The sequence below is a fragment of the Aquarana catesbeiana genome, linkage group LG01 (assembly GCF_042186555.1).
Source record: "Aquarana catesbeiana isolate 2022-GZ linkage group LG01, ASM4218655v1, whole genome shotgun sequence".
Taxonomy (NCBI): domain Eukaryota; kingdom Metazoa; phylum Chordata; class Amphibia; order Anura; family Ranidae; genus Aquarana; species Aquarana catesbeiana.
In genome coordinates, this window is record NC_133324.1 from 95,552,353 (window position 1) to 95,570,950 (window position 18,598).

The 18,598-nt window shown below is 41.9% G+C and overlaps 1 protein-coding gene across 1 annotated transcript in view; it reads left to right on the forward strand.

The window, feature by feature from the left end:
- Positions 1 to 18,598, forward strand: part of NNT (nicotinamide nucleotide transhydrogenase) — a 188,551-nt gene that overhangs the window by 82,140 nt on the left and 87,813 nt on the right. Inside the window, exons 14-15 of the mRNA XM_073622115.1 lie at positions 1,793 to 1,988; positions 7,588 to 7,821. Coding sequence (XP_073478216.1) covers positions 1,793 to 1,988; positions 7,588 to 7,821 — 430 coding nt within the window. The remainder of the gene's footprint in view (positions 1 to 1,792; positions 1,989 to 7,587; positions 7,822 to 18,598) is intronic.

Sequence of the window (18,598 nt, forward strand, 5' to 3'; positions counted from 1 at the left end):
CTCAAACTTGTCTTGCATGCACACGGTCACGCAAAGTTGTCTGAAAATCCGATCATTCTGAACGCGGTGACATAAAACACATACGTCGGGACTATAAATGGGGCAGTAGCCAATAGCTTTCATCTCTTTATTTATTCTAAGCATGCGTGGCACTTTGTGCTTCGGATTTGTGTACACACGATCGGAAATTCCGACAATGGATTTTGTTGTCGGAAAATTTTATAGCAAGCTCTCAAACTTTGTGTGTCGGAAAATCCGATGGAAAATGTGTGATGGAGCCCGCACACGGTCGGAATTGCCGACAACAAGGTCCTATCACACAAAATCCGACCGTGTGTACGGGGCATTACTCTTTAAAAAGCGCTGACTGCTAGTTATTACCCCCCCCCCCCCCCCCCCCGCCCCCGCCATCAGAGTTTTTGTTATAACAGAAAAAAATGGTTATTAGGCTTCAGAAAAACAAACCCAAAAGCTTAGTAAAGCAGAGCTAAATAACTTACAGTGAGGTATGTTGCAATCCATAACATCTCTGAAATGAGATATTTGGTGAAATGTACTTTTTGCACAGTAATCATTCACTGCTCTATAGAGGATTTGCTGAACACAATGCTGAGAGCAGGGGCCAGCTTTTTTAGTTATAATTTATTTTCTTTGTTGCCAAATTTTATATTGAACAACATAAATACTGCTAAATAGATGGCCTGATCTTCTGTAGTGTAGCCCAGGACTGAACACAGATCAGGCAAGTTTTAATAGTGTGTTTTTATGGAACTAATAAAATGTTTAAGATTCAGTACATTGTAACATTACTGTAACAAGTGAAAAAATGTTAAAAGGTATTTCATGTCCAAAATGCAGCTGACCACACTAGATCAGATTTTGATCTGTGAAGTCCACAAAATTTGCCAATAACTTGTCAGCTTTACTACATTTATATGGGGATTATGCAGGTGACTTTCAAGTTCAATCCGAACTTTCCTTTTGTGTGACACAAGTGTGAACAAAATAATGACAACACATGAAAAATGGACAAGTAAAGAGTTAGAGAACTTGAATTATGCAACTGTGCTCAGAAAAAGGTAGTTTTGAGGGCATAGGACTAGTCACCAGTGTTGCTTTTGGTCTCCCTATAACTGAATTACGATGCCTTGTTCTGCATCGTGTCCTTATGTAGAAGAACTATGCTGCTTCATATCGGAGCTGCTCCCCTGATGACTGGTGATTTGATGATTGGTTGGGGAATATTAAAGCGGTAGCATGAGAGATTCAAAAAGTACCAGTCCACAGAATAATTCAACCAGGTTGATCCTTGCAATCCAGGTTCTCAGGTACAACTCTCTCTCCAGCAAGATGACAGTGAGCAGCACATCAATGAAATCACCAAAACTCACTTTGAAAATTGTGATATTAGAAGATTAGACAGATTTAAATATATGTGACCTAAGGCTCAGAAGTGCCTAGGCACAATTGCATGATAGGAAGTACATTATTTTTCAGGAAGAATTCCAGGCAAAGGGTACATTTGTTAGGGTACTGTTTAGGCACAAGCAACATTTCTAGAACTTCTCTGTAAGATCGCAAATGTTTACTTTGAGTTCAGATCAGCCAACTGGTAGTAGCAGCGTCTCTTAGCTATACGAGAGGTGTGTCAGCACTAAGATATGAGATTTTAAAGTGGTGTGTGGTATTTAGTAGAGCTGGGAAAACGCCCTGTGTGCATGGGGCCTAATTTTACAAATGCTTCAGCATAATTTGAGAGGCGCAATGGTAACTGATAGTTATTCTGTTTCAGATGATGTACCTGGGCTCTGGACTTTGCTGTGTTGGCGCCCTTGCCGGACTCTCCACCCAAGGCACTGCTCGTCTTGGTAACACTCTGGGTATGATTGGAGTTGCTGGTGGCATTGCGGCTACATTTGGTGCACTTAATCCAAACCCTGAATTGTTAGCCCAAATGTCTGGAGCTTTGGCACTTGGTGGCACCATTGGTGAGTACACATCAGATATCTCAGTAGTAAATACTTTGACTTCTTTCATTTTTACTGTTTGTCTGCAGAGCCATAACAAAAAAAAATCTGTTGACCACATATGGAGACGTTGGCCATTTTATGATGCATATGTAGGGTACAGGGTTCTAAACCTTCCCTCTTTTTTTAAAAAATGTGTTTTTTTACAGTATAGACCCTTTATAAATTACTGTATTTAAGGGCTTATTTACACTTGCTTCGACTTTAATACACATTTATACACTACACTAGTGCTTCAGCATGCTCTTTTGATGTTTTTTTTTATGCTTCTGTGATGCTTCGATAATTATTTGGTGATGCTTTTTTTTTTTTTTTTTTTAAGCTTGGCAAATGCCCTGTGTGTGTGTGTGTGAATTTTTTATTTGTTTTAAAGGGGCCCAGTAGAACTCCCAGTTTAGCAGATCCCCAGCTCATTAGTATCTCTGTTCAGCAGATCCCCAGCTCATTGGTACCCTCATTCTGCAGATCCCCTGCTCAGTAGTACCCCCAGCTCTGCTGATGCCCCTCTCAGTAGTAACCCCCAATAAGTAGGGGGTAGTAATCCTAGTCTCTCTCTGATTCCGACTCACCTCCTGCTGTATTACCCCCATGCTGAACACCAAGTGTGACATTGCTAGTTTCTCCTGCTCCGGTCCCCCAGCACTGCTGTTCCTCTTCCACTCAGCCCCCTCTCTCTCTGGTCCTCACGCACCTTCTGCTATAGCGTTCCCATGTTGCATACCACGTGTGCCATCTGCTAGTTGCTCAGCTCCAGTCTGGACCCCGCTCACCTTCTTGCTACGCCACGCTGCACACCAGATTTGTCGTCTGCACCAGACACTTCCAGAATATATACACGTGAACCGGAAGTGACTGCTGATGATGTCTTTCTGGTTGGCTTGATGGTTTGGCAATGCATCCTGGGATATCTCATACCTGCAATATCTACAAAGCCAAGCTTAAGCTAAATAAAAGCCTCTCAAAAGCTTCAGGTGCTGTAAGCAAGACTTCTATGGAGGCTTTGAAAACGATTTGAAGCACCAAGAAAGCAACATGGGATATCATTTTTGAAGCAAAGCAAACACAACATGTAAACAGGACTGTAAGCTTACCATTTTATTTAGTGACGAGGGCTTTGATTAGCATGCAGAGTGCTTTAAAAAAGTGTGTCAGTGCCACATTTTGAAGCAAGTATAAATGAGCTCTTACTCTAAGAGGATAACGCTTGCAAGAGTTCTTTGGTCTAAGGGGACATGAGAGATGAAAAGAAAATGCCCTGACCTTCAGAAATTGTGGAATGATTCTTAATATAGTTGAAAGGTAATATGTGTTAGCCTACCGTGATCTTTCTCATTTTTTAATTTGTTTAAAATTCATTTATTAAAGCAATAACTGATCATGACAGGCTCACTTGCATAGTTCACTTGAGGACCTGAGTTTCCATCTGCTTTCGTGCTGCCACACATAAACGGCCCTTTCCTTCAGCGTCCACATGATCTGTCTGTCCTGTCTAAGTTGATTCTTTGAAGTACAGGAGAGTTATTTTAGAAGGAACAAACGTTTCCAAGCGATTGTAGCACGCCTCCCTTCCTCCAAGGCATGTTGCTGACTTGTTGTTTGGTATAACATTGGAATGTCGTGCCTTTTGATGGCGTGATCCCTGAGCAATCCTTTTATCTTCAAACGGCAAATAATGCAGAATACCGAGCATGCTGTCCATTTCTGCGTCCAAGTGTTTGTGTACGCAGGTGCTTGGCTTGTAGCTGATGAATCAGACATTAATACTACACTTCTTCGTGATTCTACTTGTGTAGAGCACCTTTTTCAAAAATATTATCTGTGAGCTCCTCAACCCAAAATATAACAGTAAAGTCTGGCTGTTGGCAATCTAAATCACTTAATTCTTACACATTTCTCAGATGTCAAAGCATTTAATCGATTCTCCATAGTACCACCCTGTGGGTGACCAATCTGCCTGCATCACACCAAACCAAAATTTATTTTTGGTGGAGTTGAATTTTCAGTCTCTGAGAATTCTCCCTTGGTACTTAAAGCATTAGTTGCCCCAAAACTTCACTTTCCTGCTATGTAACTGCTGTACCATTCTATGCATAAAGGTGAAAAAACTTCTGTGCTGCAAAATAACACCCCCACAACCCCCCCACCCCCACCTCCCTTGCACTTACCTGAGCCCGATCCGATCAATCGATGTGCACAAGAGCAGCAGCTCTAATCGCTGTCTCCCTCTTTCCTGGGTAGATTGATAGCAGCAAGTGCCATTGGCTCCTGCTGCTGTCAATTAAATGCTGTGGCGAGCGGGGCTGAGCCGCCCGCTATGTGTCAATAGACGCAGGCAGGATGGCTCGGGAGCGAGCATGCACAGGTGCCCCCATGGAAAGTGGCTTTCCATGGGGGTACTTGCAGAAAAGGAGTAGCCTGGAGTGCCAGCCGGCGACCCCAGAGGAAAGCGGATCAGGGCTGCTCTGGACAAAACCATTGCACAGAGCAGGTTAGTATACAGTGTTTGTATTTTAATAATAAAAGAAATAACTGAATCTTTAATGTTGCTTTAACTACTTGCCGACCCGCCGCTGCAGTTGTACTGCAGTAGGTTGGCATGGCTGCGCAAATCCCTGTCATTGTACGTCGGCCACTTTAAGAAGCTATAGGGGGCACGCAATGTCTGCCAGCCACCCGCAACCGCTCCACTGAGATCCAGAACGGGGATCTGTGTATGTGAAAAAAAAGATACCCCCGTTCTGACAGGGGAGTAGAGAGAGATCTGCTGTTCCTAGTGATCAGGAATAGAGATCTCTCGCCTCCTCGAGTAAGTACACTCCCCCCCACAGTTAGAAACACCTCCCTAGGAAACACTTAACCCCTTGATCGCCCCCTAGAGTTAACCCCTTCCCTGCCAGTGACATTTATACAGTAATCAGTGGCTATTCTTAGCTCTGATCGCTGTATAAATGTCAATGGTCCCAAAAAAGTGTCAAAGGTATCCGATCTGTCCATCGCAATGTCGCAGTCCCTCTAAAAATCGCAGATCACCAACATTACTAGTAAAAAAAAAAAATAATAAAAAAATGACCATAATATATCCCCTATTTTGTACACGCTATAACTTTTGCGCAAACCAAACAATATACTCTTATTGCAGTTTTTCTTTTTATCAAAAAATATGTAGAAAAATACATATTGAAACCAAAAAATCTGAATTAATAATGCGCCAACCAAAAAAAAATTAAGGAGAGCAGCCAACACAACAATCAGACAAATTGCGGCGAAGATATAAAGTGGGTAAATGTGGCGCTAAGAAAATTAAATATCTATATGTGCGTTATTGAGCAAAGCCTGACAGAATGTACATCTGAAAGGCGATATGCGCAATAAAGTGTATTAATGAAACATTAAATCGATCGTGTATGTCCTATTGACTAGGCACTAATAGAGGTAGGTAATGCTAAATGGTAATGGAAGCAATCTACGTAATTAGAGTGTAAAACACAAAAGGACCGTGTATAAATTGTTAGTTGACACTAGCAGAAGTGAGTCCCTGTGAGATAGTGATAAAAATAAAATGAGGTATATATGAATCCTAAATAACTCGCTACAGATCTCAAATTATGAGAATGTGCAGTTATAAAAATGAAAAAAACGTGAAAAACTAGTGAGCTACCCAGGACATCTTGAAGGTGCAGTGACACAAATACATAATACAAACATCAAGTGAAAAGGTACAACACATTAACAACATGAACTGCTGTAAAAGCTAAAAGTCCGTCATGAACTCATAGGTAACTGCCATAACTAAAAGTCCAACATAAATATGTGGGTAGGCGTCTAGGGATGTAGCTAAAACTATCAACAATAACCGGCCCTTGAATCCGGGAATGGCATCCACAGGATAGGGTATCCAACTTATATGTGAAAGGGATAGGCAAAAATACCCTTACCAGCAATGGTGGACTCCCCAGCCAGCGGCTAGGGAGTCAGACAAGCTTAGAATGGAGCAGGAGAGGTGATTCCACGGCAGTTGAAGATGAAGGGGAAAACTGCGACACTCACCGACCGAACTTCTCTGGTCTCAACGACACCCGGTGTCCAAGATGTGAGTTCCTCACATCCCTAGACACCTACTCACGTATTTATGTTGGACTTTTAGTTATGGCAGTTACCTATGAGTTCATGACGGACTTTTAGCTTTTACAGCAGTTCATGTTGTTAATGTGTTGTACCTTTTCACTTGATGTTTGTATTATGTATTTGTGTCACTGCACCTTCAAGATGTCCTGGGTAGCTCACTAGTTTTTCACGTTTTTTTCATTTTTATAACTGCACATTCTCATAATTTGAGATCTGTAGCGAGTTATTTAGGATTCATATATACCTCTTTTTTATTTTTATCACTATCTCACAGGGACTCACTTCTGCTAGTGTCAACTAACAATTTATACACGGTCCTTTTGTGTTTTACACTCTAATTACGTAGATTGCGTCCATTAACACTTAGCATTACCTACCTCTATTAGTGCCTAGTCAATAGGCCATACACGATCGATTTCATGTTTCATTAATACACTTTATTGCGCATATCGCCTTTCAGATGTCCATTCTGTCAGGCTTTGCTCAATAACGCACATATAGATATTTAATTTTCTTAGCGCCACACTTACCCACTTTATAAAAATACATATTGGCCTAAACTGATGAAGATATTTTTTTTCTTTTTTTGGATCTTTATTATTAAATTAAAATTGTTGGTCTTTTTTTGTTTATAGTGCAAAAAATAAAAACCGCAGAGGTGATCAAATACCACCAAAAAAAAGCTCTATTTGTGGGGAAAAAAAGGACATAAATTTTGTTTGTGTACAACTTGACTTGACTGCGCAATTGCCAGTTAAAGCGAGGCAGTGCCGTATCGCAAAAAATGGCTAGTCATTAATGGGGAAAATCTTCCAGTCCTTAAGTGGTTAAACTCCCATGGGTTCAGCTGCTCTTTTGCAGTCTCTGAGTTAAAGTGTGTTGAAAACCAAAAAAGAAAAAATGTAATCTGTTGCAGTTTACCAATAAATCTATACATTTTTTTTTCATAATTGTCTGCCCTTTAGTGTAAGTGTAGACAGCATTTGCAGATATGAGTGATGCCTTCCACACAAAAAAAAAAAAATTCCATTTGTGCAACATTTTATGTTTGGTTTATTTCTTGTTGCATAACCATTAAGAATGTAAAATTAAAAAAAAAACCCAGGCAGAAGGATAAAATCAGAACTTTAATTTTTATAGGAGTACTAGCTGTATTAAAATGATCACTGGTCAACCTGTCAAATAAAACATATTTTTTAATGTTTTTTTTTTTTTATACTTGTTTGCCTTTACAATTTATAGACAATTGCATAATTAGCATACAATACCATCAAAAATAAAAACTAGTTTGACCCAAAATAATATATTTCAAACCTGTATTATAAGTAATAAAGTTATTTATTTATCCTAAAGACAAGTCATTATGTTATTTTCTTCCCTTCTCAGAACACCTTTTCAATAAATAATTTTTTCCATTTTTTTTTTTTTAACTAAGGTCTCACCATCGCGAAGCGCATCCAGATTTCAGATCTTCCCCAACTGGTAGCTGCTTTCCACAGCTTGGTTGGTCTGGCTGCTGTCCTGACCTGCGTGGCCGAATACATGATCGAATACCCACACTTTGCCACCGACCCAGCTGCCAATCTTACGAAGATCGTGGCTTACCTGGGCACTTACATTGGTGGTGTCACTTTCAGTGGCTCACTGGTCGCCTATGGAAAACTGCAAGGTAAGTGAATGCTTTTCCTATTTGCACATATTTCTTCTTATATGCTATACTCCTATTGCCAAGTTGATACCGATCCCCCAAAGTGAAAAGAAACCCTCAGTTTTTTAGCACTTTTAGCGGCTAATTTAATCACTCAAGTGTACATTTTTTTTTATCTTTTATTCCTTGCCTGTGTTCCTGTTTAATTTGGTCCCATGACCACTGTCCCAGGTTTACTGTTAGAATACTGCAAAAGAAAGAATTGTTTTATTAAGTGTTCTTGCATAGCAAGACCACTTACTGTTATCTCACATATATATATTATTATTATTATAGCCAAATTTACCACCCTAACTCCTCCCACAGTTTTTTGACTACATAGACAAGTAATATACCGAAACGTGCGGATTGTTCCCGATTGGTGTGCTATTACTTTGTGGAACGTTTCGCCGAATGGTTCACGAATTATCGTCGTTTTTGCGGCGAAATTGGTCCCATAGGAATGAATGGGGAAATGTTCAAAACTAGAGTGGGAGGTGACAAAAGCTGAAAAATCAGGACAGGATTTCTAAAATGCCACCACTCCCTCATTTTCAAGCCCACCTACACAAATCTTATATCAAAACATTCAGCTATCCCTGCTGCCATTAAACATGCCCACGGCTAAGCCATAGTCCTGATAGTTTTCACAATATGACCATTTGTTTGTAACTCACTCCGTCCATTGACATTCTTTGAAACTCTACTCTAGCCCCCTCCAAATTTGAAGGGCAATATCTAAACTGCGACCGTGCCTCCATTTTTAATATTTCAGAGACATACTATGCATCAAAATCTAGGTCTGGGTCTTGTGATCCTCACAATATAAAGCTCTTCGCTTTAGGATTTACAGTTTTTAAAATACGACCCTTTGAAGTACTGCACAGAGTTATTACAGCTATCATGAACCTGTGTATTGTGTATTGAGCAGTGGTTGTGAAGCATAAACAGGGCATGAGCGTTGCCAGGAAACAGTGGTTGTAAACACTGATTATCATCAAACTGATAGAACACCTTCACCTCCATTCTACATCAAGATGCTGAGACCCCCCAAATGCATGTGGTCATACCTTCATCTGCTAGGCTTGATAATGCTTGTAGACTACTGGTGGAGGCAAGAACACTTCACACAATTTCCCCAGAAATTGTAGCTTTTCTAGTTGACATTGCTTTTCCTCATATGAGGCATGTAGTATAAATGTTCTGTCATTCATTTTGTGAATATGCTGTGAACAAGGCTGTAAGCCAAAACGCGTCGGCTATTTTTTATCTTGACCTTATGTAGCAAATAAAGATTTTCATGGGATTCTGGAGTTGCCGGCTACATTTTTCTTGGAATTCTATGGACCCCCTTTGCATTCAGGAAGTAGAGTTTTTTTTTTTTCCTGGCACTGTGTGCATCAATAGAAACACACAGCTCCGTAGCCCTGGTTTAGCAAGGTTTTTCTCTGATTCTTCCCTCCTCCTCCAAGCTATTGGACTGAGTTGTGACTGCGCTGTCCACTGTTACCACTCTCCTGTGAAGACTGAAAATTCAGGGAAGCAGCACTGAGAGTGCAGGAGCAAGCACCATTGAAATTTGTCAACACCTGTGAGGAGGGGGCATGGCCGAGCTGTCTTAAGGACACACACAGCTTGGCTCAAAATCAAGCCCGCACAAGTGCATTTTGTAGGGGGGCAGGAGCACCAGTGGGGTACCTCAGAAGAGGCGGATTGGGGCTGGTCTGTGCAAAACTATCACACAGAGCAGGTAAGTACACCATATTTATTATTTTTAAGAAAAATGTTTACAATCACATTATTAATACGTTACCTTTTCATGACATGTCTAGATACCCTGGACAAATTTAGCAGCGTCATTATGCATAGGTTAGTTTTGAATATAACATGCATAATTAAATATTATAAGGCACTAACAAATTTGCTAAAATGTCTTTTGTTCTTGGAATACCAAGGGTCAGCATTTACTTTTGGACTTTGGTACTAGCCTGTAGATGACAAAATTGTGGAAGTGCCTTTGCAGAATCCTTTATGTTCTTGGCCGTGTATACAACCGTGTGTGTTGCCTAAAGCTGACCACACGCCTGTAAAATTTTCTTAAGCATTTCTTATGGAAGTTCTAAAAAATTGTTCAGCCATTATTGCGTGAGCACGGGGAGAATAGGGAGCTCTAACAACAGATGGGCCACAATAAGCCTATGGGTGACGTCACTGCTCACAGATATTGCCAGCCATTGTTAGGAGCTATGTCCTCTCCCCTGCAGCTGCTGCTGGCTGATACAGGGGATCACGTGACCGAACCTTACATAGGTTAGTAAGCATAGATGTTTTGGGGGGGAGGGTTGATCATTTTTAGGGCTAGTTGGGTTTAGCCTGAAATTCTACTTTAAAGTGGATGTAAACCCGATTCATTAAATTTTGAGCTGGGCACATATATCTGCAGTGTTTTCTTATCTCTCTTCAAAGCACCATGTTCTGTATCTTTGTCTTGCCCCGTTCTTCTGTTATCAGCCTGATAACTCCTGACAAATTCTCCATTACATATGATAAAAGCAGCCTAAATTTTGTGTTGAGGAGGATGCTATAAATAGTTTAGCAGTCTGCTAAATGATTCAAGGAACAGAGCTAAAAATCTTTACCTAATGAGGAGAGGGGGTGTGTGCCTTTCCTCCAATCAGCTGTCTTGGTTGTATGCCCAGACTTCACTGCAGTGCTAATCAGGAAGAGAAAATCTCCTAACAAGATCTGAACTTTCTTAAGACTATATAAAGATGAAGACAGCGGATATAGATGTATAACTTATGTAGGGAGATTTGTTTCATTTCTGTGTATCATCTGAGGCTGTTCACTTCACTGGGTATATGTGAGGGTTTACATCCACTTTAAGCCAATTAATTTGATTCAAAGGCCCAGACCTGCTACTTAAATGGCATCCTGGATGCATTAAACGGGGTTCCTTAGTGCTTAGTACATGTGCATTGTATGTGTCTTTTTTCCCCAACCGAAAACCACATTCACAGTCTGAATTTTGTTCATTTGAGAAATGTATCCATCCTGCTCCTTTGAATTTTTTTGTCTCTAAAGCCTCGTACACACGATCTGATTTTCCGAAGGGAATTGTGTGATGACAGGCTGTTGGCGGAAAATCCGACTGTTTGTATGCTCCATCGGACAATTGTCGGATTTTCCGCGGACAATAAATAAATAACAATAAATAACAAATATAATAACAAATAAATAAATAACAAATAAACAATAAATAACACGTTATCTCCTCCGATTCCGCAACATGGCTGGTTGACGAATGGCCGTTCAGAAACTAACTGAAAAGCGTAAATCAACACTCCCCAAACTTCTACTAACACAAAATTAGCAGAAGGAGCCCAAAGGGTGGCGCTAAAGAGCTGAAAAACCACGTAGTACGTCACTACGTTCGCGTTTGTTGGCCGACAATTCCTTGCTGTTTGCAAGACAAGTTCCTGGCCAACGCTCTCCGGACAAAAGTCCGAGGTTTTGTCTGCGGAAAATCTGATCATGTGTACGAGGCTTAAAGTCTGAAAATGTTCATCAATTTGAGCCCGGTAACCGTTGGGCTCGGTTCACATATATGTGGTGCCGGAAATGCAGCGAATCCTGTGTGTTCACTGCATTAAAATCCCACAGCGTTCATGCGAACCGCATGGGTGTCAATGCTAAGATGACATTCCAAAATGCTTCACAAAACGCAGTGCATTTGACAGAATCATAATGTGAACCCCCAATGCAATCCCAATGGGAAAAAAAAGGGTCCTGCACTTTTTTTTTTTTGCGAATTTGGTGCAGTTTGAGCCATATAAATGAACAATCACTGCACAGACATCTCATGTGATTTGAATAGGAATGCAGAGCGATTCCTATCTGAATCACATGTGGTGTCCCACACCGCTTATATGTGGACCCAGCCTTAGAAAATCGAAAGAACAGTGTGAAAATTAAAGTTTACACAGATTTTACTAGTGTATGGCCATGTTTACAATGCCTCTCACCTTGTGAGTGGGAGTAAGGGTAGGCCCAGTTAGAAGCGGGCAGGGTGGAGGAGATGAAGTGAATGCCTTCCTTTTGATCGCATCAGAGTAACGACATTCTGAATAGTTGCCCCGGTGAGGCCTAAGTGCCGTCACTCAAGTGAATTTTAAGGCCTGTTTTTTTAATGATAAAAGCTGCTGCATATTGTTAGTTCTTTATCGATGCAGACTTGTTAAGTCTCTGATAGGTGCCCTTTAAATAGTAATGTCAGACAAACAACTGGATGCAATAAATGGTTCTCCAGGTGTTGTCTATAAGTAGGTTTTGGAAAAAAATTTCCCACATGTGTTTTAACTTGTGCTGATCTTTCTGTGCATGAGGTAGAGCTTGTGTTCTGGCGCCATGAACAATTCGTACTCGGCTTTCCCCGCTGCCACCCAGCTTCTAAAAACGGGCCCTATGAGACATACGTAGCTGTTCTACAAATAATCTTCTCCTTTTTTGTTTCTCTTTATGGGATGCTGCTTCGTTTTTTTGTTTTTTTTGTTTTTTTTTAAATCCTGATTTTTGTACGTGGCTTTTAATAAAATGTTCTGGTTTCATTGTATTAACTGTCAGATTATATTAATGTCAGATAATAATTTTAGCTTACATAATTTCAGTATATTAGAGGCACTCAAGTCTTAACAAAAACCTTCCTGCAGTTACGAATAGCTGGACTGTTTCAAAACTTGGTTAGATGTTATTCTGCTGTGTCTTTGCCTACTTTACCATTGACAGCTGTTACATGTTGAGTGATGGAAGACTGGGCCCAAAGCTTCTTATTTTTCAAAATCATTCTTTTTGTATCTGACAGATGCATGGGGGACCTCAGATGTACTTACTAGTTTATTACCACATAAGAATTTTTATGCCATTACCTTTTTTAAAAGATCCACTTTTCACACGCCTTTTTAATCCTAGTCTTCGTCACTGAAAACTTTACTTCTTGGCTAAGCCTTGACTACACCCTGTCTAATGGGTCGCCTAGTGCAAAGTTTTAAAAGTTGAGCTCTTAAAGTTTTAGTTCTTTCGCTCATACAATTATAATTGTGCTTGTGAATTTTGCAGTACTTGATAGGGCACATAGACTAAACCCGGCCCTCAAAGTAGCTTACAGTTTATTTTCCCTAAAGCAGGGATCTATACATTAGGACTAGTTTTGGGCAGAAGCCAAGTCATCTGCATAAAGGATAGACACTCCGGCAAATGCTTAGAAAAGTCACTGCCTGGCATAAGGTGGTACTCTTAAAGCACCGTTGACCTTGTCTTCTCCTATCTCAGCACTCCGTGCAACCTCTCCAACAATCCTCTCCCACTCTCTAATCACCACCTTATTAGTTTCGCTCTCCTACGTCCTCGCCCTCCAACTTCTTTGCCCTCCAACCGCCTAACAGTTACGCATTGAAACCTTCGCCACCTCAACAATTCTCTTCTCTACTCTGCTACTGACCATCTCTGACAAAATCTCACCCCCGTCCTGCCCCAACCTAGCCACTTCCGTCCATAACAGCTCACGGTCATCCTCCCTACACAAACTCGCTCCCCTCACTATACGCAGAATCAGGCCCCGACCACTACAACCCTGGCAAACAGATGACACCAGAAGTCTCAGAAAACTTAGCCGTAGGACTCAGATCTTTCCCAGCCTGTCTGCAGGGAAACATAAGCAGGAGGAGCTTCTAGTCTTCTGTTGCTGGTCACATGTTCAAAAAAAAAAAGCCTTTGGCATACAGCATAAAAAAAAATACAAAAAACTGTTTTAAATTGTCATATAAATCTACAAATATATATATATGTAAAATAAAATCTTTATTTTTTTGTTTTTTGGCAATAACATGGTGTGGGTGGATTTTTGTGTCATGCCCCTCCAGTCTTTGTCTTAGAATAAGAGGAAGGTGAAGCCACCATTAATCTAGATGTAATATCTCACTCCCATTGTGTTTAGCTGGTTAGTGGGAATGAAGGAAGAGGAGGGAGTGGGCTGTCATTAACACTGTGTATATGCCCACATGTGTGACTCTATAGTCACATTGGCTGCTCAGATGTGATGGGGAGGAAATGCTCAGCATAGAAACTCACTGAAAACTGGGCATGGGCAGAGTTGCCACCACAGCTTCAAAATTTCTAGCTGCGTTGGGGACATGAACAGAAGGTGGAGATGGAGAGCAGCAGGATCAACCAGGTTTTTTGCAGAATACAGAAAACAAATCTCATAGTGAGTATACACCATTTATTGGTAGTTTTTTATGATGTGGGTTTAGTGACAATTTAAGCTTTGTTTTGTGTCTGCTAACAATTATAGTGTATTTGTAGTGAAAATATAATTTTGATTAAAAAAATAGCGAAATCTGAAAAATCATTGGCACCATTTTTTGTCAATTATAATTTTTATTGTAAATGACTCCAGAGGCAGATTTACAGTCTAACGGCAGTAAAATGACTATATACCTGAAATGACAAACAAGGTCAGGTACAGAGTCCTAAAATAAAGAATACATTAAATAGCAAGAATAACTATAAATTGAAGAGTCCATAGTAGAGAACATCATCTTGAGTAAATGGTGAGATCAGGATTGTAGAAATGACTGTGGATCTTCTGTAAGATAATATATCTGATACAGAAACTCTGGTGGGAGTAAGCCTAGTTCTCTCTGACCTCTAAATATCCCTGTTTTAAACACAGGAAATTTTAAAGAATTTTGAAGAAGGATAAAAATGGAAAGGGGATGTAATATAGTAGTTAAGCAGAGGAAATAAAAATGGCAAGGGGGTGTTTTATCGCAGTTAGGCAAAATAAATAAAAGTAAGCTAGGGAGACAGAACAGAGAAATTGTAAAAAAGGCATGTGAAATTAGGAGGGAGCGGGAAGCTTGCATCGGAGGAGTTGATGGGGGAAGTGGGACCGTCACGTACCTTCAGATAGAGCCTGAGGAGCAGAGGAAGGCCTCTCTTACAGCCCCGGTTCAAATACCACTGAGGTTGCAAACGCGGCCGCAAGAGCGCGGTGGGGTAGGAGTGCCTGCAGTGTTCTCCGTTAGTAGATATATAGGAGAGGCAGGTGTCGGGTGCTGTGGATGCAGGTGTACTGCAGATGCAGGGATGAGGCAGGTGCTGCAGATGCAGGCTGGTGGGGTTGAGAAGACTGGTGCAGCCAGACAAGCCAGGGTCATACAATGGAAGGCAGATACAGCAAGACATAGGCAAAGAATAGTTCAGGCAGAGGTTTGGCAGCAGGAGATCAAGCAGAATATCAGAATCGGAGTCAAGACAAGCCGGGATCAGGTGAAATAATCAGGATGGTCAGGAAAAGCCGGGTCAACAAGATCAAGGAAAAATACAGGATACAAGATACAGGGGGAGACTGCAGATCAGACAGCAAAGGCCCTAGTGCATTTGTCATCCTTATTTATGCCATTTGGCGCGAATGTGCGTGCATGTGCGTTCGCATCGCACGAATCCTAGTGGGCATGTGCTGGCCAGTATTTCCCTGACAGGAACCAAAGTCAAGAAATTGTGATGTACAATGGAGAACCAGTAAGGTCAAGGTAGAAGGAATGGGATAAGTTTCTCTGAGGGAGCTATATTCAGGAGTAGTGCAAAAATCTAGCCAGTAATACCAGCTTTTTCTAAATTTGTTTTCTTGGAGGTGGAGGGAAGCCATTAGGTCTTCCATTTGGATTGTTTCATTGACTTGTGCGAATCAATGTCACATGGTGGGGAAGATTGTTTTAACAGAACCTTCATGCAGGCTCTAGCAGCATTTATTAGGTGAATTAAGAGGTTATTTTTTAGCTCTTGATGGAGAAGTGGATGACATGTAGTTAAAATGAGAGGATCAAAACTGAACGAGACACCAGTTGGTTAGGTTGAAGCATATTCTCTTAACTGGGTTCCAGAACAGATTAGGAAAAGGGAATTCCCAAAAGATATGAAGAAGGGCACCTGTTTGGGAATGGCATCGCCAACAGAGTGAGGAGCTCTGAGGGTATATCTTGTGACATAGATTTGGAATGTGTAAGTCAGGCATGTCCAAAGTCCGGCCCGCGGGCCAATCGCGGCCCGCGGTCCGGTTTCGGACGGCCCGCCTGGTAATTTTGACATATATATCTTTTGTGGCCCCCAACGAATCCCCGAGCGCCGGGGGCCATAAAAGATAGATATGCTGGCTGCCTTGGAGGGGGCGGGACAAGCGCCGTACAGGATACAGGAGAATTTCCTGTTTACACGGCGTCCTGTGTAAAAGGAAGTCCCGTCTCCTGCGCTGCCATTGGACAATTGTTTTGTCCATCATAGGAGGCGGGACTTTCAATTAAAGAGGCCGCCGTGTAAACAGGAATTTCTCCTGTATATCTGTTGGCGCTCGTCCCGCCCCCTCCCTGTCTCCTCCAAGGCTGCAGATGGACATGAATCAGGCTGCACTGACAGCAATGGTGAGTCTGCATTCATGTCAATGTGGTGGGGGCTGCCGTATTTATGTCAATGTGGTGGGGGCTGCATTCATGTCAATGTGGGGGCTGCATTCATGTGAATGTGGTGGGGGCTGCATTCATGTCAATGTGGGGGCTGCATTCATGTGAATGTGGTGGGGGCTGCATTCATGTGAATGTGGTGGGGGCTGCATTCATGTGAATGTGGTGGGGGCTGCATTCATGTCAATACGGTGGGGGCTGCATTCATGTCAATACGGTGGGGGCTGCATTCATGTCAATGTGGTGGGGGCTGCATTCATGTCAATGTGGTGGGGGCTGCATTCATGTCAATGTGGTGGGGGCTGCATTCATGTCAATACGGTGGGGGCTGCATTCATGTCAATACGGTGGGGGCTGCATTCATGTCAATACGGTGGGGGCTGCATTCATGTCAATACGGTGGGGGCTGCATTCATGTGAATGTGGTGGGGGCTGCATTCATGTGAATGTGGTGGGGGCTGCATTCATGTCAATACGGTGGGGGCTGCATTCATGTCAATACGGTGGGGGCTGCATTCATGTTAATGTGGTGGGGGCTGCATTCATGTGAATGTGGTGGGGGCTGCATTCATGTGAATGTGGTGGGGGCTGCATTCATGTGAATGTGGTGGGGGCTGCATTCATGTCAATACGGTGGGGGCTGCATTCATGTCAATACGGTGGGGGCTGCATTCATGTCAATGTGGTGGGGGCTGCATTCATGTCAATGTGGTGGGGGCTGCATTCATGTCAATGTGGTGGGGGCTGCATTCATGTCAATACGGTGGGGGCTGCATTCATGTCAATACGGTGGGGGCTGCATTCATGTCAATACGGTGGGGGCTGCATTCATGTCAATACGGTGGGGGCTGCATTCATGTCAATACGGTGGGGGCTGCATTCATGTGAATGTGGTGGGGGCTGCATTCATGTGAATGTGGTGGGGGCTGCATTCATGTCAATACGGTGGGGGCTGCATTCATGTCAATACGGTGGGGGCTGCATTCATGTCAATACGGTGGGGGCTGCATTCATGTTAATGTGGTGGGGGCTGCATTCATGTGAATGTGGTGGGGGCTGCATTCATGTGAATGTGGTGGGGGCTGCATTCATGTCAATACGGTGGGGGCCACATTCATGGCAATGGAGTGGGGGCCGCAGATGGGCACTGATTAGGCTGCATTGATGGGCACTGACCCTTATTTTGCTTCACAGTTCTTTATTTAAAATTTAAGATTTTTTTTCCTGAAACTTCATTTTTAAAGTGAAGGTGCGTGTTATAAGCAGATTAAATCCGGTATATCCAAATAACACGCCCAAGCTCATCTATTCACCACACACAGCACAAAGGCAAGAGAATTCTTGTTGGGCCGTGTATTAGTGCTCGGATGGACACACTTAGACCAAATTTTAATGGTTTAAGAATGTCAGGCAAAATGGTCGGCCCTCAAGCATGTTCTATTCATCAAATCTGGCCCTCTTGGAAAAAAGATTGGACACCCCTGGTGTAAGTAGTTTATATAACCCAGTTCCTGAAACTTATTGAAAATAGAGGACTTATGTGCTAGTAGCAGGATACGGTCTATCTGGTTCTGTGATAGAGAACGCAGCACCGTTTTTTTTGTTTTGTTTTTTTACTGGTCCCGTGCTTTCACAAAATGTATGATTTTGGGAGTCTTACAAAATCTAAAAGCTATGGGGGGGGGACCAGCGAAAAATTACAAAAATTGCCATCTGAGTTTGAAAGTGATGCACAGGACCAGGGTTATATTACAAAATGTTATACTTTTCAAAACTTTTTTTTTTTTGTAATTGTACCCATAACCAGAGATATTTGGTATAATAAAGTCCTATAGTGACTGGTTTGTGATTGTTTTGGTGTTAGTATCATCATGTCAGGGTTGCTTATGCAACATAAAACACAGCCCTATCCGAAAAAGTGATCATATCCTGTGCTCTTAAATGATGGCCTTTGAAAGAGCAAACTAGATTGATAACAGCTGTATGTGCCCTGACCCATTCCTCATCCACTATTAGTACATCAGGACCTGCCAGCAACAATTAAACTTGTCTGATTCCGTAAACCCCAAACCTACCTGTGTGTACTTCATGAAACTGATTCAGCTACTTCAAGAAACCACTCCAGTTACATATGCTTCTGGTTTCCAGTTTTCCCCACTCTGTTTTCAGGTGACACATTGATAATTGTTCTTTAGCAAAATTGGTTCCTCATGATGTTGGATAGCAGAGCAAAAGACAGGATT